This window comes from Crassostrea angulata, chromosome 6, assembly GCF_025612915.1.
Source record: "Crassostrea angulata isolate pt1a10 chromosome 6, ASM2561291v2, whole genome shotgun sequence".
Lineage (NCBI taxonomy): Eukaryota > Metazoa > Mollusca > Bivalvia > Ostreida > Ostreidae > Magallana > Magallana angulata.
Window position 1 is genome coordinate 12,498,998 of NC_069116.1, and position 25,736 is coordinate 12,524,733.

At 34.1% G+C, this 25,736-nt stretch overlaps 1 protein-coding gene across 5 annotated transcripts; it reads right to left on the bottom strand.

Annotated features, from left to right (window-relative positions):
* Positions 1 to 96: 96 nt before the first annotated feature.
* LOC128187273 (exocyst complex component 2-like) lies at positions 97 to 25,543 on the bottom strand. 5 transcript variants are annotated; one of them, XM_052857586.1, is made up of 30 exons: positions 25,448 to 25,543; positions 25,196 to 25,342; positions 24,396 to 24,566; positions 22,788 to 22,917; positions 22,592 to 22,645; positions 21,911 to 21,954; positions 21,659 to 21,728; positions 21,419 to 21,543; positions 21,228 to 21,299; positions 20,951 to 21,096; positions 19,944 to 20,025; positions 19,607 to 19,709; positions 19,334 to 19,446; positions 18,736 to 18,798; positions 18,352 to 18,402; positions 17,980 to 18,113; positions 17,842 to 17,892; positions 17,361 to 17,530; positions 16,839 to 16,960; positions 16,222 to 16,295; positions 16,046 to 16,129; positions 15,615 to 15,733; positions 15,370 to 15,445; positions 14,790 to 14,906; positions 13,959 to 14,024; positions 13,286 to 13,427; positions 12,941 to 13,119; positions 11,626 to 11,687; positions 8,449 to 8,505; positions 97 to 363 (listed from the first exon to the last, which is right to left on the bottom strand). In XM_052857586.1, exons 2-30 carry the CDS (start codon positions 25,308 to 25,310, stop codon positions 264 to 266), a joined length of 2,892 nt encoding a protein of 963 aa, XP_052713546.1. In that variant the 5' UTR covers positions 25,311 to 25,342; positions 25,448 to 25,543; the 3' UTR covers positions 97 to 263. The 5 variants fall into 5 exon arrangements, with proteins under 5 accessions (XP_052713546.1, XP_052713547.1, XP_052713548.1 ...); XM_052857587.1 differs by having other exon boundaries at positions 25,196 to 25,319; positions 25,448 to 25,542; XM_052857588.1 differs by lacking the exon at positions 22,592 to 22,645.
* Between the last annotated feature and the right edge of the window lie 193 nt (positions 25,544 to 25,736).

Here is a 25,736-nt window from a genome sequence, read left to right on the forward strand (position 1 = left end):
GAGTTGCCATGGACAGATTCTATTTTTGCTATTCAAATTTTGTCCTTCTGTTGTTTGATGAGGCTTTGCATTTAAAAAAAGGAAAAACTATACCAATTCATTTTGAGTTTTAATATTTGATGCAAAGACAAAAAAGGACATTTCAATAACAAAACAAAATGTATTGCACAATAGCAGGTCATATGACACTTTCACATCATGAATTTCCATCCTTCGACCTCTATCAAGTGACATTATAATCATTTTAAGTCTGCTGAATGCTACTATGCCTCACTTGAAGATCTCAAAATATTGTCGCCATAGAAACACATCAGCTGGAACTTCATCTGAGATTTGAATTTATTCAGCAGCTCTTCCTGCAGTCTGAAAGGAAAATTTTTTTTGCAATGAATTTATTCTCTTGTGTTGAACTTGGCATTGATCAGTACCATGTGAATTCAACACATATTCTTAGAGCGATTATAAGGTTTTTAGCTCACCTGAGTTATGAGCTTGAGGGAGCTTTTCTGGTCACTTGTTGTCAGATTTTTTGTCTGTCTGTTTGTCTGTAACTAATTCTAATTTGAGACTTTTTCTCAAAGATTTCCTTTCTATTATATATGTGAACAAGAGATGTTTGTGAAACACTTATGCCCCCCCCCCCCCTCCTTGAAGACCTCTGTGAAGAAAATGAACAGAAACTGCAAAATATTGAAATTTTTATGATAAATCTATGTATTGAATTTCATTTCAGAATGTGCAACCTCTGCCAAAAAAAAAAAACAAGAGGCCCATGGGCCACATTGCTCACCTGAACAGCAGTTCCTTGTAACATTACATTTCGTAGCATATGCTTTTTCTATTTTAAACATTGAACCCCTTTCTGGGGACCCAGTTATGGTCCGAGGTTTATGGTTGGCTTGAACAACATAAATAGTAACATAGTAATGAAAATGTGAAGCACTGCGGTGGGACCGCACGTACATAACCTGAAAAACTGAACATAGCAGAGTTCCACTTCAAGAGGAATAACTCTCAGACTGTACAGAACACAAGAAAGATAACTCTTGGTTCCACTACATTAGAGTTTACACAATTTTAGGATCCTTGCATAGTAATCTCACAAACTGTAGCATTATAGTTCTCGAGAAAAACTTTTTAAAAACATTTTCAATATATCTTTCTATGTTAAACTTTGAACCCCTCTTGGGGCCACAGTATTCGTCCAGTGCTAAAGTTTTAATTATTTGGAATCTACATTATTTAAGGATGCTTGCCTAGTTATCTCACAAGCTGAAGCATTATAGTTCCCTAGAAAAACATTTTCCCTCTATATTTCTATGCTAAACTTTGAACACCTCTTGGGGCCCCAGTATTAGATTGAGATCACGGCTTTTATAATTTCGAATCTACACTATTTGAGGGTGCTGACGTAGTTATCTGACAAATTGATGCATTGTAGTTCTCGAAAAGAAGATTTTTAAACATTTTCCATATATACCGGTACTTCTACATTTAACTTTAAACCCATCTTGGGTCTCTAGTATTAGTCCAGGGGTCACTATTTTAAAACTGTCGAACCTTCATTATCCAAGGTTGTATGCATGATAGTAATCTCACAAATTGAAGCATTGTAGTTCTCGAGAAGAAGATTTTTTAACATGTTACCTTTATATTTCTTTAATAAACTTTGACCCCATCTTGGGGCCCCAGTATTGGTCCGGGGGTCACGATTTTACCAATTAGGAATCTACATAAGCGAAGGATGCATGCATAGAAATTCCACAAACTAAAACATTGTAGTTCTTCAGAAGAAAATTTTTAAACTTTTCCTTTATGTTTTTTAAAATGTTTAAATTTTGAACCCCTCTTGGTGCCCATCAATTGTCCGGGAGTTACAATTTTTTGAATCTACATTATTTAAGGATGTACATGTATGCATAGTAATATCCCAAACAGTTGCACTATAGTTCTTGAGAAGAAGATTTTAAAACATTTTCCTACATATGTTAAAATCTAAACCCCTACTGGGGCCCCACTTTTTGTTCGGGGGTCACGATTTTTACAATCTTCACTATGTATACAACCTTTTGTGTATGTATTGGCATTTTTGGTGAAGTGGTTCTTGAGAAGAAAATTTTTAAACATTTTTCATATGTAGTTCTATGTTAAACTTTGAACCCCGCCTGGGGCCCCAGTCTTGGTCCGAGGGTCACGATTTCTACAATTTAGAATCTTCATTATACATACAAGCTTTTGTGTAAATATTGGCATTTCTGGTGCAGTGGTTCTTGAGAAGAAGATTTTTTAAACATTTTCCTAAGGTATTTCTATGTTAAACTTTGAACCCCGCCTGGGGCCCCAGTCTTGGTCCGAGGGGCACGATTTCTACAATTTAAAATCTTCACTTTATATACAAGCTTTTGTGTAAATATTGGCATTTCTGGTGCAGTGGTTCTTGAGAAAAAGATTTTTAAACATTTTCCTAAGGTATTTCTATGTTAAACTTTGAACCCCGCCTGGGGCCCCAGTTTTGGTCCGAGGGTCACGATTTTTACAATTTAGAATTTTCACTATATATACAAGTTTTTGGGTAAATATTGGCATTTCTGGTGCAGTGGTTCTTGAGAAGAACATTTTTTAAACATTTTCCATATGTTGTTCTATGTTAAACTTTGAACCCCGCCTGGGGCCCCCGTTTTATCCGAGGGTCACCATTTTTACAATTTAGAATCTTCACTATACATAAAAGCTTTTGTGTAAATATTGGCATTTCTGGTGCAGTGGTTCTTGAGAAGAAGATTTTTTAAACATTTTCCTTTGTATTTCTATGTTAAACTTTGAACCCCGCCTGGGGCCCCAGTTTTGGTCCGAGGGTCACGATTTTTACAATTTAGAATCTTCACTATATATACAAGCTTTTGTGTAAATATTGGCATTTCTGGTGCCGTGGTTCTTGAGAAGAAGATTTTTAAAGACATGCACCCTAAACTTACTGTTTCGCAATTATCTCCCTTTTGAAAAGGGCTGTGCCCTTTATTTTAACAATTTATAACCCCCTTTCCATAAGGATGCTTTGTACCAAATTTGGTTAAATTTGGCCCAGTGGTTTTTGAGAAGAAGTTGAAAATGTGAAAAGTTTACAGACGGACGGACAGACGGACGGACGGACGGACGGACGGACGGACGACGGACAACGGGTGATCAGAAAAGCTCACTTGAACCTTCGGTTCAGGTGAGCTAAAAATGAACGGAAACTGTAAATAATTCAAATTTTTCTAAGTCCAAGGGGCATAAATATATGTTGATAACCCGAGTTTGATTTGTTTAAAAATGTTATATAACATATATTACATGTCTTCTCGGGCGACAATACCAGAATATTTGTCCCTAGGTGACAGGAAAACCCTGGAGTGTTATGTCGCCCTCTGCCTTCGGCATCGGGCGCAAGAATTCTGCATATTCATTACGTCGGGTTCAAAATTCAATGAGCCAGTTGCTAAGCATCTAAATTCAGATGAACTCGATGGTTTAATTGATGAAAAAAATTCGGCAAATACGACAAAAGTGATAACATCGCATCGGGCGACATAACACTCCAGGGCTTTCCTGCCACCTCGGGGCAAATATTCTGGTATGTTGCCCTCGATGCCATGTAATATATATATATATATATATATATATATATATATATATATATATATATATATATATATATATATATATATATATATAACACAGGGGTTACTGTTAAACTGTTATGTAGGTGAACTATGTGGTCCATGGACCCCTTGTTATGAATGTGATTACATATTGCAGACACTAAGGCAACATGATATATAGTTCAATTTTTCTCAGGAGAGATTTTAGCTTGTCAACGTTACCAATGTTAAAAGGTCTGGTTACTTTATCTTATCCATAGGCAAAAACTAATAGATATGGTGTGATAATGAATCCAGGTTCATAGGCGTCGGAACCGGGGGGGCTAGGGGGGGCTTAGCCCCCCCACTTTTTTTGCAAAGTTATACCTAACCATTATAAACATAGCATGATAGAGGGTTCAGCCCCCCCACTTTTTCTAGCAGGAGAGACTATTGTTCCTAAATTTACCTTGAAAGATTGAGAGGTTAGATTCAGAAGCATACTAGCCCCCCCCCCCCCCCCCCCCCCCCCCCCCCCCACGGATTAGGAATTTCATGATTTTGGAGAAAAAAAATTTGGGTAAGTAAATTTTTTTTTTGGAAGTATAGTATACCCCCCCCCCCCCCCCCCCCCCACGGATTAGGATTTCCATGATTTTGGGAATAACTTTTTTCTCAATATTTCTGAGGATTAGTCTAGCCCCCCCACTTTCAATTTGCTTCCGACGCCTATGAGGTTGAAAAAAATTTAGACCGATTTTTTTTTTCATCATGGTCATTTGGCTTTTTTCAAAGTTCATTTCTCCCCATTCTTAATTGCTTTTCATAATTTGAAAATTTGCCTCTGAAGGAGGTTATGAACCCAATGTGGGATGAGACATGCAACAATATACGAGCCTTTTTTTAACGGCTTTTATTTTTATCAGATTTATCAAACCTCCTACAGATGGCCTTGAGGAAAACAAACATTGGAAAAGGCTGATGAACTCCAGCCCAAATTATGTGTTGTTTTGATGTAAAATTTTAATAGGGTGCAAGGATTTCTGCATAATTAATTAGTTTATATTCAATGAATTCATAATGTATAATTCTGTCAAAATTTGTTCATTGTTAATACTTTAAACATATCCTACCTATTAAAGGTAAAGATTTGATTTCAACAAGTTTTTGCAAAGTAATTTACTTCTTAGTGTGTGTATATATGCCCCGGTAACAAATTTGTGGTTGTGCAAGATGACAGATGTTGACAGAACAAAATATCAGAAGTACATGTAATTATTTTTTCTATGCTAGCTGTCAATGTATATATATGATATATTAACTGATTATATGTACAACTTGTTATTCCGAAGGACTCTCTTTTCAAACATGATAGGTCATCTGCATGAAAAAATTAGTTTTGAATACAATATAAACACTTAAGAAATTTATATTATGTATATAGTATACTGGACTAAATAAATATGGAATTATTTTATAAATTTATTAGAGCTCCTTAGACTAACTAATATCTCTGTGCTGCTGTTCTGATCTCATGAAATGATTGAGTATGCTAATGTTATGATATGGTATCATTTACATTGCTCAACCTTGGGACAGGCTAAAGCATATAAATATTCTGTGTGATATATTAAATTAGAAATATGTTAGTACTTCGGGCAGTACAGCCCATCAGCATATACATGTAATAATAATGAAAATAATTACATTACTTAGACTTCTTTGAGTCTAAAATAGGTGGCAAAACCCCAGATCATTTGTTCTACAGTTCCTTAGAACAGGTATATTTGCAAGCCACAGGTTTTATGTCCAAATTTCCACAAAACACACAAAGTAGAAATAGAATGGACAATAAAAACCTGTGGCTTGCGTTGATGTATAACAGGCACAGAACTATTTTAACTGTCAACAAAGTGTTGTATTGTAAATACATGAAGTTCCAATTATTTAAAAAAAAAAAGGTGTGAAGATGAACATACAGGTATTCGTATAGTACATGTTTATTCATCTCCTATTCCAGTTTTGTATAAAAGACAATCCTTTAGATTGTTCGTGCATCTCTGTTCTCATTGGTGTTTCGATCGTCAAACAAACCTTGACATAGGTGAAACTTACCTTGACCTCTGACCCCATCATTTAACAATAGTGTCAGATATGTGACCCCTAGAAATATCACCAAACATACTCTTTAAGGCATTAATATTTGTTTTAAGGTAACCCCAATTGCAATTAGAGCAGCAATTGCATATGCAGCACACACCCAAATTCTTTTCATAGTTACTCCTCTTACAAAACAACGTATTAATTTATAAAATATGGAATTCGGTCTTACATGTAAATGTTGTTTTTACATACTTTATAATTGCCATAATGCTTTTTGCTGTAAAAAAAATGATTTATAACTTTTGAGGTGACAGTTTTATAATCATTATTTAAATCTATGCACCTGAAGACTAAAAACTGAGGGGAAGCAATTATGATTTGTCTCCTTTCCATGAAAAAAAGAGGTGGCAATACTCACCTCCAATTATCTAATTTTGATAAGGGGGGGGGGTGTCAGGGATTTATTCACAAAAACAGAGAATTTTTGTTAACATGTCTCCTGGACTTCTTCTAAAAAATTCAAACTTATTACAATTCCTTCCATGGTGAATAAACCAAAAATATGCCTCCAGTCCTCACCTGGTAAACAAAGTTATCTGTCAGACCCCCCCCCCTCTTTTGGATAAAAAATTGTGGTAAAAAGGATGAGGGAAAAAATACCTAATATTAAACATTTTTTCATGTCATAAAAATGATTTAAAAAATTGTTTGTATCAGCAGTTCAGCACTATCCAACTCAATACTGGTGATTTTCCGATCAAAGTTTGTTCCAAATTCCAAAGCATTCATGCAAATTTGTAATACACACTCACTGTGAAAATTATAAGCTAAATTTAAATTTTTTTACTGCAAGCCTTATACAGTACTTGAACATGTTTTATCAAAATTGTTGTACCTCAGAAGTCAAATAACACAGCCATGTTATCATCAACAATAATGTCTAAATAGCAGAGAAAAGAGAACAAATTCAGTGGGGTATTATAATCTTTATAAACACTTTAATTGCTCAATCAAATATGCTATATCAATAACTTTGATTTAAAAGTTAAATCAGGTGAGCTTATGTCCAGTATCAAATATACAAAGTGTAACATCTGTCAAATTGTTCAAAAGGCTATCCAAAGTCAATTCTAAGTTTGATATTGTGCATGTATAGATTAAGGAAAATCTCTTAAAAATCAAAAATCCCTTTTACCTAACTTTTCCTTTCTGGTTTGTTTTTCTTTGAGCAGCTATAAAATGCATTTAATATGCATAAAACACATTTGGTGCGCTTTTAAAGATAACATCTCTGATACCTCTTTACCGGTAATTTATTACTGACTAAACACAGCCCACCTGTACTCAGATATTTAGTTTTTTTGATTCACATACAAATACCGGTACACTTTTTTCTTAATTTACTTAATTAGATAAATATCATTAAGTTGAATTTTCTATCAGTCAAGATTTTACTTCAATACACCCCCCCATCCCCCCCCCCCCCCCCCCCCCCCCCCCCCGGGTTGGTTTGTATTTTGAAGGTGATATTAAAAGTAGAATTAATTTTGAAAAGCCTAATATTTGATCAATAGATGACTCAGAAGAATAATAGAGCAATGTGACTGCTGCAGAGCATCAATTTCCTGTGTATGTATAACATGTCTATGTCTTCTATAAATGGTTGCATCAGCATGTCGCTAAAAATTCCTCTTATGTAATTAACCGACATTGGTGACAAAATAACTTTACTGAACAGATCAATCGGCAGCTCTGGACAAGGCCTTCAACAACTCTGAATAATGGACTAGCTGACTAGGGTTTGTTTTTTATAACAGCTCTGAAGGAGCTAAATCTGGTTTCTGCTGCAGTCAGATCGAATGTGCCTTAATCAGAGATCATGTGACACTGGCTCATCAGAATTCATTTACTTCCTCTAATTATTTTGCTGCTGCGCCCTAATTAATGTTGTTTTTATTCCTGGTGTCAAGGTCAGGGCAGCCACATGTTGTTCTACGGATCAAAATATTAATACGTATTCACCAAGGGATTCTCATTATAGTTATCATTATAAACATTCCAACTCTGGGTTTTTTTTTGGTTATACATTTGACAGATGAAATTAATACAAATGTACATGTTGATAATTTTTCAAAATATTTTTAAAACAAGGGAGGAATGTGGACAATGTTATGACTGCAGATTCAAGAGGACAGTGTAGGGCTGATAAAAATATCCTGGTATAAACAGTGCTTTTACACTCTGTATTTATGGTACCCTCTGTCTGTAGCCCGTTCCATTTGTACTAATATGCATAGATTAAAAGTTTGACAATGTTTTATCATCCCAACATTTGAACAATATTTAGCATAATCATTCAATATCTGTTGGTGGAATTACTTTATAAGGATAATAATATGCTTAGATAATATCAATCTTCATCATTTTCTGATTAACGTTTGTACAAATTTTTGTAATTAACATATGAACAAACTTAATTTGACTTTAGTTATGTACATGTACTTATAGATAGAAAAATGGAAGAGGAGGAAAAATTCAGCAGAACCACTTTTCTTTTTTGTCCTCTCCTGACCGACAGACGAAAATGTACCAAACTCAACAACCTGAGCATATATTATCATTTACCCATCAATTTTCTTTTTTGATACTGTTAACTGCACAGAGTATTGGAGACATCTGCTCTCTAGCATTAACTAAGGGAGGTAACCCCTGGTGTTCTACTCACTTTTTGTGCTCCGGCTTCAGCACTGGGAGGTCATCTAGGGCATCCTTGTAACAGGAGCTAGAAAACAAATCACTGATTGTATCAGCACTCCCACAGATCATTGTTACAACAATAGACAAGTCACAGTGGCTGTATCACAAAACACTGACTATATCTGCACTCTTAAGAATAAACTGTTACTATATTAGGACAACAACTGTACCAGTGATCATGTAAAACTGCTACATAGACATTTATGATATAAAAGAAAATGACCATAGGTTAATTTTAGAAAACAGTTTCCCATTAAAAATATTATAAGATTTAACTGATTTCACATGATCACAGTCAGAAGTAGGACATTTTTATAATCATAAAGTGCTATGCTCAGGTTGAAAACATAGGTAATCACAGACTACAAAGCTCACCGAGACGAGGCATCACCCTTATGAGACATCACCTTTATGAGACCACCTTTATCATATTATATAAAAATCATACTTTATGATCTTGGATATTCATGGATTCTGTTTTGACACAAAATCATATATCATCTGTTAAAAAATTATATGATAATCATATGTTCATATGTTGGTGAATATAATAATGTAAAATTAAATATTGCATCCAATCATACTTACAATATATATCATATAATACAATAAAATAATGTAATAAACAAAGATGATAATGTAAATATGAAATGACATTGTATTGTGTTAAACCTTATTGTATTTGATCACATAATACAACATCATTATATATAATACAATTTTGTACTATATGATACAATATCATATTACATAATACTCATAACATTGAAACATATGATATTATATTGCATAATATAGTATGATATTGTATTGTATGATATTGTATAATATTTGATACATAATATGATATTGTATCATATGATACAATATTATTTGATACAACATTGTATCATATCAAATGATACAATATCATGTGATAAAGTAAAATATTATATAATACAATATCATATTATACATATTGTGTCATATGATACAATAATATATAATATAAACCAATATCATATTATACAATATCGTATGATACGATAATATATAATATTACAATATCATATAATACAATTTCATGTGATATAATTGTATATTACAGGAACCAATATCATATTATATCATATCATATGATACAATATTATAGATACAATATAATATTATATGATATTTTTTCATTATATACAATACTATACAGAGCAATATCATGATACAATATCATATCATAAAATATCAAAAAAATTGATACAATATCATATCGTATCATGTAACTTTTTACAATATAACATATGATATTATATTATATCATATTAAACAATAGTGTTTCATATCATACAATACTTTATCATAGGAATCATGTTATATCATTTAACAACAACCACATCTTTCTATCAAGCAGGTTTAAGTGAGGTAGGAGATTTCTTTAGCATCCTTGATAATGGAGATCAGGCTCTGCATCTGAAGCAACCTCTGCGTTTCATTTATAATATAGTTAAATCAACTTTGCAAGCTATCATCTATTAAACATGTGACCTGTTCCAAAAAACTAAACCTCATCCAGCATCCGTAACCTATGGCTCAGATTCAGCATTCAAGCCTGTCAGGTGCATCAGTATCACCCATGCAAGTTTGGTGAAGTTAGGACCAGTAATAACTAAAATATCATCATCAGAGGGCACCACCAATTAAAACCTTAACTTCCTCCAGCATCCGCAACCTATGGCTCAGATTCAGCATCCATGCCTATCATGTGCATCTGTATCGTAAGACACACCATCCATTCAAGTTTGGTGAAGTTAGGAGCTGTAATAAATAAGTTATATTTTTTTGCATCCTTGATAATGGAGATCAAGCTCTGCATCTGAAGCTTCCTCTGCTGTTCATTCATATTACAGTTTAATCAACTATGCAAGTTTGAAATAGTACTATTATCTATGTAACATGTGACCTGTTAAAAAATCTTAACCTTATCCAGCATCCGAAACCTATGGCTCAGACTCAGCATTCAAGCCTGTCAGGTGCATCAATATCATAAAACGCACCATCTGGTGAAGTTAGGACAAGTAATAACTAAGATATCATCATCAGAGGGCACCTGTTTCAAAAACTTTAACCAGCTCTTAAAACCTTAACCTCCTCCAGCATCCGAAACCTAGCATTCAAGCCGTTCAGGTGCATCAGTATAATAAGACGCACCATCCACACAAGTTTGATGAAGTTTGGACCAGGAGTAGCTAAGATGTAATCATTAGAGGGCACCTGCTCAAAAAACTTTAACCAGCTCCAAAAACCTTAACCTCCTCCAGCATCCGAAACCTATGGCTCAGATTCAGCATTCAAGCCTTTCAGGTGCATCAGTATCATAAGACGCACCAACCATACAAGTTTGGTGAAGTAAGGACCAGTAGTAAATAAGATATTATCATCAGAAGGCACCTGCAACAAAAACTTTAATCAGCTCTTAAAACCTTAATCACCTCCAGCATCCGAAACCTGTAGCTCAGATTCAGCATTCAAGCCTGTCTGGTGCATCAGTATCATAAGACACACCATCCATGCAAGTTTGGTGAAGTACAAACCAGCAGTAACTTAGATATTGCTATCAAAGGGCACCTGCAACAAAAACTTTAACCTGCTCTAAAAACCTTAACCTTCTCCAGCATCCGAAACCTATAGCTCAGATTCAGCACTCAAGCCTGTCTGGTGGATCAGTATCATAAGACACACCAACCATGCAAGTTTGGTGAAGTTAGGACCAGGAGTAACTTAGATATTGCTATCAAAGGGCACCTGCAACAAAAACTTTAACCTGCTCCAAAAACCTTTACCTCCTTCAGCATCTGAAATTTAGGACCCAGATTCAGCATCCAAGTCTCTCAAGTCCACAAGTAGGTCCAGATGCATCATCTATGCAAGTTTGGTGAAGATAGGACAAGTAATAGCTTAGATACAGGACCTGCAACAAAAACTTTAACCAGGTCCGGACGCTGACGCCGAGGGTATAGCATAAGCTCCCCCCGACTTCGTCTCGGTGAGCTAAAAAGCAACTTTTAAGAGATAAATTATGGACTAAAGGGGGACGAATGTGACTGAAAAATGGGTAAACAAAATCTGAATACTAGTACATATGTACTTCTTTAAAGAAACTTGGCAGGATTACCTTGCATGTGGAGTCAGGTACATATTGACCGTTTCTTGTAGAGCCAGAAGTTCCAAGCGAGCCTGATAAAGAAAAAAAATGAAGGATAAGAGAGCAAATCTGTGTTATTTGGAGGCCAGGTTTTCAACTGGGAAGAACAGGTACCAGTATGAGCTGGCCTTTACTCCATACTGTCTGTTAGATTAAGCCCTTTGCCCTCGGGTACTTTAATTTTCCATCTATGCTACGACAAATGTAAAGTCTTGTGAGTTTTAATTAAAGAGACAGTACAGCGCATCTTATGAAAAACAAACCTGAAAAAAATTTCCGATCTCATGAATGTATAAACTTTCAGAAAATTACGAAGTTCTCCATGAAATAAATCTAATTATTTCATTAAAATTAATAATTACCAGGTACATATAACCTAGCTATCACATATTTACATCACAACGGGATACTGGGTTCAGCCTTCAATACTACGGTATTATGCATGTGTATTTACTGTAAACAAAACACATGCAGGGCTTGCGAAGATTCTCTTGGACATGTTTGTTGATAAAAATATTTATTTTCTACTTCTCCCAGGTAATAATTGTTCAAAGTTTTTTGAATAATCAAAATTATCATTTTGTAAGCATGTATTTTTTGTGTTTATCATAGGAGTTGCTACAACCTAAATTCATTTTTGTAAATGAGACCCCTTGAGGTGTTATTTGGCATATTTATGTCTGTGCATTTTAAAATGAACCGAAATTGGTAAACTATTTACAAATTATCGAGTAAGTAAGGATGAGTCCCTTTAACCTCGTATAACCATATGACCGTAATTGGACGAAGATCTTGTAGTTTTCAGCATGTGTCAATCACTGTCAATCAAAGTCCACGTGGTACAAATAAACGATATAAGATTATTCCGGTTTGTACGACCCTTAAATTTCCAGAAGCTCATTATTACATTAATTATGTGAAGGGGATTTCTATGTATTTCAACTATTACAATCAATGTTATTTCTTATTTCCTAACGATACAATAGGTAAATCTGAAGTTATTCACACATATGTTTTCAGCAGTACTGTCTCTTTAAACAACCACTACCTGTACTCGTGTTTATATTTTCCTTATTACTGTGGCTCCCTTTGTTTAAGGGCCAAATCTCTACTTTTAGTTAATGTATAAAAGTAGTGGGCCAAGGAAATCTGACAATATTGCCAAAACTTGGCCAAGGGTATCTTAAGATATGGTACATATTTCCAAAAAGTATACACACACTGCACAAAAAGCCACAGAATTAATACTTTGAGTCTTTGGCTAAGAAGAGTTTACAATTTTTACCTGTATGGGACTGTAGGGCCCATGTTCTGTGACACACTGTATCAGCCTGGTCAGCTCCTCAGATACTGCCTCAATCACCTTCTGTGTAACCCTGGTAACGAACACTGGGGATACAGCAAATACCTCAGCATGGACCTCGATGATCTTCATGATCATGTCTTTAATGTAGTTTCTTACTCCTGTCAACAAATAAAAAAGTCTCATCTTTGATTTAGGAATAGAACCAATTTTGCAAATTTGATGTGTAAAGGCAGTTTTCCTCACATTCATGAAAAAAATTCTTAATTTCTCAGCAATATCACAAGATATTTCAAATATTCTTGTTTTCAAAATTTTTTTGCTTACCTGTTGGTTTTTTGCAGGTCTTCCATTGAAAGCCTCCTTTGTAGACATTTTGTTCTATGGCACCTACAATTGGATTGGACTTTTCCTCCACATAGGCCTCAAACAAACTATCATCTAGATCCTCATAAGTATCCTTAGCAACCTGAATTTAGATGACTGTGTTAATGAGGAATGTGTTATCTTCATGCAGGATAATTTAATACATGGATAATTCAGAGAAAGAAAATACAGGTGATTACAATAAAAGTACACATATGACATAATTACATGTATTACTGGTACATTTGTATGTCACAACTTATACATGTATATATGGAGTCACTATATTCAATAACATTATAAACATACACATAAAAATAGAAAACAGAAAAACAAGAAATCAAAACTTATCCATGCAAAACAAATCTCAGAAAATGTATTTAAACACATTAACATAAATACTATCTTAAAAAATCAAAAATTGACAAAACCATGTTGGATGAAATGAATAAAATAAAGCTGGAAGTATAGTGCTGAAAATCAGTGGCAGCTGGGTCAACTGGTGAAAAAAGGCAAGTTGGCAGAGGGGAAATCACGTAAAGAAATGACAAATAGTTGGTCACATGACTCACATCAAAGACAGACAGACATATTATACATTGAAAGCAGGGATGCTGAAAACTTATTTAGAAACCTTATATCCTTCTTTCAGATCTGCCTTTCGGATGCGAGAAATATTTGAATTCTCTTCGTTATCATTCTGAAATACGAGAGTCCTGAATAGAGTAGCCAACAAAGCTCATTGGTATTAAGCCACAACAGAAATTCTGAGTCAGGAATTTTGTTGTTGGAATAAGCATGTACAACAAAAAAGAGAGAATAATTCATCATGTAGTGCAATGTCTAAACACAGAATAACGAGTGTGAAATTCATCTAGTATGCTATAAACTTCATGGAAGCAAGTATACGCTCAATATCTTCCATCAGTTCTAGTAAACAAAAATTATGAATTCATGATGTTTAAAACTCAACTTTTAATTACTGGTATTTGAGTGCCAGTATACATGTATCTATAAGCTGTGTTTAGTATAGTATCTTATCCCTGGATCAAAAAGCAGCTTTAGCTCAAGTCAAAATCTTTAAAGTTTTATAACTGACAAAAAGCTTAATCTAAAATGTCATCAGATTCGGTTCCCTCACAATGTTGTGTTTCTTAATGTTACCGGTAATATTAATTCTATGAATGATTCAAATTTTAACAACTGCAGTTAAAATCTGCTATATGATTTTTTTTTGCCCCTGGTATTTTTGTGATATTTGTAACTAGTACATTTCACTGAGAAACTAAATCAAGTAATCATTGTACACTGAATACCGTATCATATTCATAATAATTCTTTAACCACCATGATAAGCAATAGCAATAGTATTTGATTGTAGACCTAACACCTTGTTTACAATTTATCACCTCCACCCTCTACTTTAGTCAAAAAAGTGAAAACTGTAGGAGTTGTCATCACGTACCCTCAGAGCTTTTTCCATTTCTACGTAGCCATGTTTATTGAGGTTTTCGACAAGGCGGGGGATAACTCGGACCATTGTGTGGTTACAGTTGCTCAGTATGATTATTAAGCGTTTGTCCTGCAATCAAATAAATCATAATGATAATAACTTTATAGTTTTTTTTCTCTGATTAAACAACTTTTCCATTAGAAAAGCTGACTTTTCTACAAAATTCAAGATAAGCTTTTTTTTCAAATGGAGTAAATATTGACCAGGTACATACATTTATACAGAAGTTGTTTTTACATTGCAGTAGACAAAAATTGAACATTTTGTAATGCAACAGTTTTGTAATCCAACAGTTTTGCCTTCTCAGTCCAATAGGTTTGCTTTCACTCTAGGTCAACATTAAATAGTTACTGGTAATGGCCTTAAAAAATGGCTCTTTAAAACTAGATAAATTTCTTAATAACAAAACATTGTCCAAAAAAGGTTTTCACAACAAGGATAAATCTTTCTTCATTTGTTGGGATGGATCATAGAAGAATTTGTATATTTGTATTCTTTCCATTCTTGTAATAGTAATGTGGATGTGGCTTACAAATGGTGGAACTCCTTCATCAGGTGGAGGTGCTGAAGAGTCCTCAGGGGAAATAACTCTCTTTCCTCCCTTATTTCTGCAAAACAAATACTCTTAGTTTGTTTTGTGTATGTTGGTGTATAAGAAATAAACAAATTGTCCAGCTAAATAGTATGCTTATATTCAAAAATTCAATTTCAAAAGCAAGAATCCCAGTTGACACACATATTTTATAAAAATCTGGGATATAACAGAACAGTTCTTACTTTTTGGATGTGACTTCAGGAGGATCAAAAGCGAGTTTGTGGAGACAGGGGGAGAAGGCCTGTAGAAGCTGGGTGCACAGGGCGGTAGCGTCTTTCTGTATGGTTCGCTGGGCAAAAATCTAAAAAGAAAAACACCTTATTGTAGAAAAACATTTAAAATCAGTCTCACCAATAAAGCATTTTTTAAAAGATGCAATTGTTCAAGTATTCATTTACTGTATATTTTTTGTACCATGGTAATGAATAATTTTTCACTTTTTTTTTATCATCAATTCATCCATCAAAAATATTTAAGCATGCAAAAATTATGTTGGCTAAAGTGTGCCTTAATAACATGTAAATATCAAATCAGTACATGTATAAGAACAGTGGTACAAAAGTCATGTTTATAATCTAATATAATATAATCAGAATCTAATATAAACACTTACCTCTGGCTCTCCAGCTTTGTTTTGAACGACCACTTCATGGAGATGTTGTATTGCCTCATTGACAATGTTCTCAAACAAAGCAGGCTATCAAAGAACAGGTCATAGAAATAAGCATAGACTGGTTTTGTCCCTTTGAATATCAAAATTTTGCAATAAAATTGATTGAAGTCTCTTACAAGTTGAGTTGTTCCCCCTGATTCATCATCTGTATCCACTGTCCAAGTTTCTTTTAGGTGCAGTTGTTTCACATCTTTAAAAAGAGAAAATAAAATGGGTTAAATGCCTGTCTCTATAATTGATACATAATAAGCAAATGACAGTGACTGTAACAAATTATGTACAAGTATCCAGCAGATTCTCTGTAGTAAGAAACTCTACCTTCGGGACATGAAATTTAATCTTGGTAGAGGGCTTTTTCATCTTTCTTAATATTCAGTATAGAATCAAAAGCCCTACCCTGTGGGATATGAAATTTATAATTTTGGTGGAGAGTTCCTTGGTCTACATAACTTTAATTCAGTTTTTCTTTCAAATGGCAGAAAGTAAAGAGGAAGATTTTTTAAATATGGTCAAATTTTGATCATTTTGGCCCTTCCCAAATTTCCCTGTGCGGCAAGAGTCATGAAATGTATGTTCCTCTTACCCCAAAATTTTAAAAAGAATTGGCCTTGTAGTTTTCAAGAAGAAGTTAAAAATGTTCAATCTTTCACACATGACGCACAATGACAGACCAAAACCAATTGCAATAGGTCACCTGAGTCACTCAAAAAAAATTACTTAATTTCCAACACACCTGCAATAGCCTGCTTGAGCAGTGTAAACATGCAGTTTGTTCGGATGTCCAGAGCCAGATCCTGGAGAATTAAAGGGGAATCCCCAGGAAGGTCCAAGAAAGACAGCGAGTTCACACAAAACCTGTTTAATATAAACAAGTCTTGTAAAGCCAGTCAATAAACCCACTCTCGGAGCCTCTCTAATGTACCATATATTCAGATTTTTTCACGTCTCAAAATTGTAATAAATGCGGTACCGTATATATGTAAACTTTTTTAATTGCTTTCGCCATTTTTTACAATTAAAAAAAAATATAACATTACCTAAAACAATACCAGAAATGATATTTGCGCTTGGTTCATTGTATTTTTTGCAACATGAAAGTGGATGACAAAAAATTTAGTTATCGCAAAATTACGAAATATATACCACATATCTTCAGAATTTACTCATAAAATTTGCATATTAACCATCGATATCATATGAAATTGTTTAATGCCCAGTTGTAGGACATTCATTGGAATAGTGTGTACTGGGAGACCTGATATATCGGACGCTGGAGGGGAGCCAGCCTCCCGGAATATCACTGCATGGACAGGGCCACTTCCCGAAGGAATCCCGCATCTCCTTAGCGATGTTCTCCAGAGACTCCGGCAGAAAGGCAGCTCTGACCAGATTGGAAAACAAGCTGATTAAATCTGTGACCATTTGCTGAATAAATAAAAACAACAAAGTTTAACAAATAAAAAAATATAACTTATCTATTTACTTGAAGATGTACTGGTAATTAAATATAATTGCAAAATGTATTCTGTAAACCTGGATGTTTTTGTTGGGAACAAATTTGCAATTTCTACATTGTGTATAAAAAGATATTTGCATTGGAGATGCTTTTACAGAAATAAAGAATTAACAAATGCAAAATGTCAATAATTGTGAATTAGCATGAATGTAAATTCATAAGCCAAACTTTCCTCACACTAACATTTCCACACTAACAGTAGCTACTAAATATCACATACCTTGAACTGGCTGTGTTTACTGGTGTCTACTTTGTAATGTTTATCTGATGTCTACAAGACAAATAATAGGAATCTCATTCACAAGCTGTAGTCACATCATGTAACAAAGAACATGAAATCATCTCATTTAAATCTTACCTCCTTTGTGTTGATGAAGAGGGAGCCGGAGAAGTAAGCCTGCCCCAGCTTCCAGAAGTCTGGAATATTGTCCAGCATTAGGTTCGTCAGTTCCTCCACAAACACAATCTTCTGAGGAGTTCCTGATTTCCAGCCTAAGAAACAATTCTACAGTGAACTATGTGTACATACAGGTTTATATATTTAAATATGTGTGCAGTCAACTGTGGTAACTGAGAGTCTGGGGAGGGATGTTCAGTAGTTAATTGAGGTTATTGATCAGATATTCTTAAGACAGTTTTTGCTTATACAGCGGTATGTAAACCCAGAGAGGGCCCTATTTATACTGTTAACATGTTACTGGCACATGTAAAACAACACGGTAGCACAGACCTGCTTGCTCTGAAGATGTTTTAGCACTGGCGTTGGTGTCTCTTCCTCTTCCTACAAAGCAAGGGTTCACAATATTGATCACTCTTTCATTGGACAACACAAACCACAATCAATCATACCCAAAGACATTCAAACTTATTCCAATACATGTACTGTATACAGGGAAACATTCAACCCAGTTTTATTTTTGGCCCTTATGCCTTCGTTGTCGGAAGGCGAATTTAAAACTGGGCGGATACCAATGTCTCAAATCATTTCTTCTTAATCACTAACATATCTGTGTGAATTAAAGACAGGACGAAATTGTTTGCATGTGTTGAAGGGCGAAAAAAACCCTGCATACAGTAGCCAATTGCTAAAAATATTTTCATCTGAATACTCCACCTTGTGTGAGAGCTACTGGGCTTTTGACAATGTTAGTGTCTCCCTCAGCTAGGCTGTTTGCTTCTAAAATTAATCACATAAAAATATCAATAAAATGCATTATAAAATTTTAAAGAGAACAAGTTGGTACTTTGAGGACCAAGCTTAGAAAATTACCTCTCAATTATCCATCTATCTCTAATCAATATAAAACACATTCTTTTAATGACATTAATACATGTATAGAAAATATAAAATTAAACATTATTGAACAGTAGGCAAAAAAACATATATATATATTTCTTTTTTATTTAAATTAATTTCAATTCTTGATTTAGAATGAGAAACAACCGTGAGATGAAATCAGATACAGGTTAATCTGCCCTAACATTCAATGAGATACATGAAGAACTGCCCAGAGATTGTGTGATATACAGACAGCATTGCCCTGAGATTGACTGAGATTCAAAAGTTACTTACTGAGATTGAATGATACAAAAGAAGTGCCTGCAATTGACTGAGATAACAGAAAGCACCTGAAATTGATTGAGATATTATCCTGACTATGAATGAGGTACAGAAATTGCTGTCTTGAGATTGAATGAGATCCAGGACTCACCCTCCTGTATGTGGCTATCCTTACACTTGGTCAGTAGCCCCACCAGCCATTTCTGCTGGTTGACCAGACACTGCCAGGCTGGGTCCCCCTCACATCCCAGACTTATCAGGTACCTGAAAGTTAACACATAGCCTCTCAAAATTCTCCCAGGTATCCTTCCCAGGTATTATTAATGCTAACTAAACTGGAACAATAGGTAGCTGTGATGACTTCCAAAAGTGACACCGAGTTTGTGCTAAGAACATAAGACTAATGATTAAATATAGTCCTGACCTGATTAACTTCTTTTGTTCCTCTAAAGGGGTGGGTAACTCTAGTAACTTTGTCTGAAGCATGGTTCGGAATGCGTTAATTCTGCCCTCTACATCATTATACACTGCAGGTAGAGAAAAGATAACATTTATCAAATATTTATCAAAATCATTCTTTTAAAATAAAGATTGTAGAATGTTTCTGATAAAGGTAATTCTTTACAAATAACATAGTGCCCTCAGCTGTAGAAAGAAGATGACAGATGTATGTTTCTTGCTCAATTTCTACTATATTTAAACTATGTATATAATATAATTTTAATTTCATAAATACAATTGACACAGGAACTGCAACTCACCTTTTTTAAACACTTGAACTTGTGTATTGGCAAATAATGAACGCGCTCTGACGTAGTCATTTATAACCAAACTGTAATCTCCCTGTAATAAAATGTACCATATTTTGTACCTAACATTCAAAGAAGATGGGGGAATAAGATGGCGCATATGCCCATTCGGTTTAATAGTGAAATACAACTTTGGATTTATTTTTTCCCAATTAAATCTATTCTAATATATTATAATACAAGTTTGCAAAAGCACAATTTCTAACTTTATTCAGTTTTTAATATATCTCACAAAAGATAAGAAAAAAAATATTGCCAGAAATTTTTGCGGTATCGAACCCATAACATAAAAACCCTAGATACTTAAGGTTAGCTTATGTCGGGTACTCTAACCACTGAGCCATTTCAGTCATAACAAAGTAGGCTATTTAAATAGTATGTATGACTTTGACCACGAGTTTACGGACTTGTATTATTTTTTCAAAACGTTCAATTGTTGGGATACAAAATAATATTTTTAATGTATAGTGGGTCATCTCTCCACGTTTTTGTTGATTGAAATCGGTTTGTTTTCCAATAGACCTTATTTAGACTATGAGAAAAATATGGAGCACAGACCCACTCTATGAAAGAAAATGCCTTAAAGTTCTAGAAAATGACAGTATTTGCAGGTTTTGATACGTACACGCCTGTTTGAGTCAACATATTCCAAGTATTGAACATGTTTATAGGTTAAAAATCAATGATATGTTAAATGTATATTGTTTTAAATGATTTTTTAAAAATATATGAGATTTATTGATATTTTAATTTTTCAGCAGCTTGTCCGACCGTGTATGGGCATTTCACACGCCTTATCCACCCATCTTCTTTATAGTGAAATACTGGTACATAAAAGCTTATCATAGGCATTAACTCCAGAAAAGTTTCAAGGTAATGTTTTGACTGAACCTTGTCCAATCAGATTGTGTGCCTTGAGACACACTGCTATACCTGAGCTTGTTCAATCATCAACTTACCCTTTTGATATTTCTGTCAATATTCAGGGGGAGATAGAAGAGGAATTTGAATCTCTGTAGGACACTTAGAGCGTTCCTTGTAGAGTCTGCCTTGTCCTTCCTTCCCAACACTTCCTGGAACAGTCCATCAGCACAGGACTTTGCCTCTGAAGATTAAACACATCATCATTAGTGATTTTTTTTTTGCTTTTGGGAGGCATTATACATTTAGTTTCATATAATGGTTTAGTTCCTTGATTATGGTACATACATGTATATACAGGTATTCACTACTTACGCATCAACAACACAGCATAGGAATTTACTGCATCCCCTTTCAGATCATCAATGCAAAATTGTTGATACATTGCTGCAAAAACAAAGAGTATTGGTCAAATTATTTGATAAAAATTATTGGTATACTTCAAAATCTCAACAAGAACAATGTAATAAGGAACTTTAAGGATAGACAAAACTAGTTTGACATACCATCTAAACTTTCCAAACAGTCAAGGGTGGAGGAGAGGTTGGATTTGACAAAGGTGATTGGTCCCTCTGATCTGTGGGAAGCCCTACGCTTCATGAAGGCCAGGCCTGCCCTCAGGTCATCAAAACTAAATACAACACACAATGATAAACACATGTACATGTAAATTACAAAATCTAAGATCAAAATGTATACTTGTAAGGAGGAGAAGAGTTGTGTATCCCAGAGAGTGAGGTGACTACCTTGTACTGTGGTGGTTCTCCAGAAGATACCAGGCCGCCGAAAAATTCTCCAGCGACAAGTTCCCAGAACCTGTCAAAAAAGTAAGATATTGTGATCACACTCCCTGAGAAACCCCAATATACAATGTAAATGTACTAAGGTACATATAAACAGTGCTATATAGCTATATGCATTACATGTATATAACAGACAGTTGATTGCTGCTGTTCCAACAGGGTTTATATTTTATAATGATGTGTTGATTTTCTAACCTTCAGGAAAGAGTTCCAACAGCTCTTCTTCTTTGTATTTGGCACTAAAAATTTAAGAATATACTTTTATACAGAATTAAAAGATGGGAAAATTCATTTTTATAGAAAATGGAGTCAAATGATATCTACCATTGCAAGTGATGTATGTTCTATTTGTGGTTTTTTTTTTTATATAAGAGAAATCCAACATCTTAAAATAGTCTTTTGGAGCTTAATTACCATTCAAGAATGTATTATTCAAATAACAAACTATTTGTATCACACAATAACAACAAACAACTCAGCCCCTAAAATTCAAAATCATCAAAAACTTATGTTTAAGCTTAAGATAACAAATAAATGGTCATTCACCATGTTCATTGTTTTAAAACAATGAGAGAACTCAAATTAAAAGAAAAACAAAAGATGCTAGAATATATCATTCAGATTTTAAAAATATTTTTTTCCATACACATTAATTGGCAGAGGGTTATTATTCCTATTGATTTTCACAAGAATCAATACATGCTGAATAAAAATGGTCCAAAACTACACTCTTATGAAACAGTTCATGCTTAATATTCTTTCTGATCTGGAGAAAAATTATTTGTCTACAGAACAGCATACTGAAAACTATATTCTTCATCATGCAACAATGTCAGAAAAGTAACTCTGGAGGCTGAAATCTGCGCTGGCCATTACCTATCCTCGTAAGTTTTTATTTCATTGGAAGCTTCGGTATCCTGTATGGTAATTCTTGGAAGTAAACCATCAAGTCAAACCATGTTATTTCAATTCATATTTGGTATTCTTTTAAAAAAAATTTCATTCTTGATAATGGTATTGGTTTTCTAAGATTTTCTAAGATACAGTTTATAATAACATCACATGTACATACTGAATGCCTTCATCTGATATTCCCAGAGGATCATCATCGTCTTTGGAAAACATCGGAAGCTGTGTGTGAAGGCGGCGAACATTAACAGTCTGTGACTCATCAATCCAAATGGCTGATTCCTGAAGGGGGCCTGGAGGATAAAAAGTCAATCTTTGTAACCTTCTTATACATGTATCAATACACTTGGTTAACACCCTCTCCTTCTATTGTGAATTATTGTGAATTACTTGTAATAGTATTCTTTATTAGAATCTGATCAAAGAGCTATATATGATATTAGTCAAATTTGGCCCCCATAATTCGCTATTATTAAAGTGATTCAGGTACATTAATTTGTTGTGTTATTTTATAAAAGAGTTGATATAAAATATGTTGTTCACCTATTTATTTGATTTATATGCACTCAGTGGCAGTATATGACGTCAGAAGTGACGCTATTTTCATAATTCAATCAAAATCAGTCAAAAATTGACATTTTTCTTATCTTCTTTCGAATGGGAAATATAGAGCGACTCTTTGAACAAGAACGGACTTTTTGTCACTTATAAGTACTGGAGAGATACATCTTTGGTGAAAATATTTTGTTTGTTCAAGCAGTCGCTCAATGTTTCCTTTAAAAAAAACTGCTTCAAAACAAGCCGTTTTATGCTTAAAATTCGAAGATGGCGGGAAAAGGTAAACTTTATGATGTCATATTTTTAAATTGTGGGCACTAAAATCAAAATGAAAATTATGAAAAAACTCCAAATGTATATTTGTACAAATAAAACCAAGAATTACAGTAAAATGACAATGTTCATTTAAGGGGGCCATTTTAGGCTCAAACCATATATAGTCCTTTGCATCTTCTCAAAGAATCACATTTTAAAGCTGCTTGGTCCGATTTTATATCAAATTTTATGCACGCTTTTAAACGATGGCTGTGCTTAGTATATGTATAATAATAGACTTTGCAGTAGTTTTCCCAGTCAATTAAGCCAAATTTCAATGACGAAAAATACGTACAAAATTTGCTAACAAAACAAACGACATTAAAAGGTACCGCGTTATTTCGCCTCATGTTAAATTTTACCCCTGACGACGAGACGGGTATGGTTGTATTACGAATTTGACTTCGCTCTAAATAAAGGTCGAAAGGTTAAGACAAATGATCAGACAAATTCAAATAAACATGTGTTCGTTTTGTTCACCAATATATCTAAAGTCTGCTTTCTTTACAGTCGATGCAGGACTGGTTGAATAACCCCAATCATTCGGGGGACGAAACCATACGGTTTCCTTTTCTAAACATTCCCGTGATGCATTTTGGTTTGTTTTTTCGTTTGCCCAAAGAGAAATTATTTTTATTTACTTTGAATATTTCTAACTTTGAAAGGAGATGGATTCTGCTGGTGTAAATAGGAGAAAGTCCATAACTTTCTAAAATAAATGATTTGTATGAACAAAATTTTGATACTGTAATAACGAAAAAATCGGACCAAGCAGCTTTAAGCTTATCATATCCAATTGAAATTTTCATTGTTATCCATCATTTGTAACATTCTCTGGAGTAAGAATTAAGATTTACACAGAATGAGTTGAAGACATTTATACTAAATTAGTTTTTACCAATCTGTACATGGTATCCTTTAAACCCCACAGTACAGCTCCCCACGCCTCCTGACTTTGTTATAACCGTCACATCGCCCTTCCCTTTCCCAGGACCACTGCGAGCGATGATTTTACTTGAGGACTTCCATTCCGCTGTAAGCAGGCAATCCACTCCACAAATCAGCAAACCTACAATATTTGACAATTTATGGAGGATTCTGATTCAACCTCAAATGTCAAAAAATATTTTTTTCTGTACAAATCAGATCAATTACCGGTAGTTATAGTCTGTCCCAAGATATTTATGCATCACATTTGGACGATTTTTAATAAAAATACACATACCTGTGAAAGAAGTGCAATTGAAATAGTTGAAAGGGATATTTTCCAAGATAATTTCATTGACACATTATAATCTTTCACTCGGAAAAATTCACAGGAACAAAAACATATTTCTTACGGAGATTTATAATGGGGAATGTTTATATTTGGAAATTTTTCATACTTTTGAATTAACATCGTTTGAACCCTGAGGTATTTATAAATATCAAGCAATTAAGCCAAATGTGAATCCAGGATATCTTGGGACAGAGTATAAATTGGATGCATTTAGTTTAGTTGTTTAAGAAATTTCATATAATGCATATGACATACCAGATAGTAGTCAACAAACATTTTTTTCAAACACAAGGACTACCGTACGTTGTTGTATCAAAATGTTAGAATGTTGTTCACGTTGGCAACATAATCTGACTGACTTGTTTCGAATTTTGTATAAAGTTAGACATGAAAAAGACGTAAATATGTATGCTATCTACCGTTCAAGTCTTTCGGGTCTTTTCCAAGGTTCTCTCCCCTGATTGTTATCCTTGTCCCCGGGGGACCCTCCTTGGGCGACACACCCGTAACGAGTGGAGCACCTCCTCTTGGCATGATGTTGACCTTAAATTATCACCATGTGTACTCTGAAAACAATGCGATTCTGTCAAAATCTTAGAAAACGATTCATTTGGGAAACTGATTCCTTAGCACTATCACTGAAAAACAAAACACAAGCTTATTTAATCTACCTGCTTTTGATGTTTGTCATTTACATTTTCAATTTTCGATGCAAGGAAATGGGTGTTCCTGTATGAAAACTAAGATAACATCCAAGGAGTTCCGAGGTGAATTATCACAGTGATAATAAACAGTTTGTACATAGACTAGCTCTTCCATCTTTTTTATAGTATAATTTTTAAAATCTAATGTTTGAACAATCTTATCATTGAATGGTATATATTTTTAATAAAATAAGTTTAAATTGTTTTAAGACAGAATATTGAATTTTTGTCAAGCGAGTCAAGAATTTTTAGAATA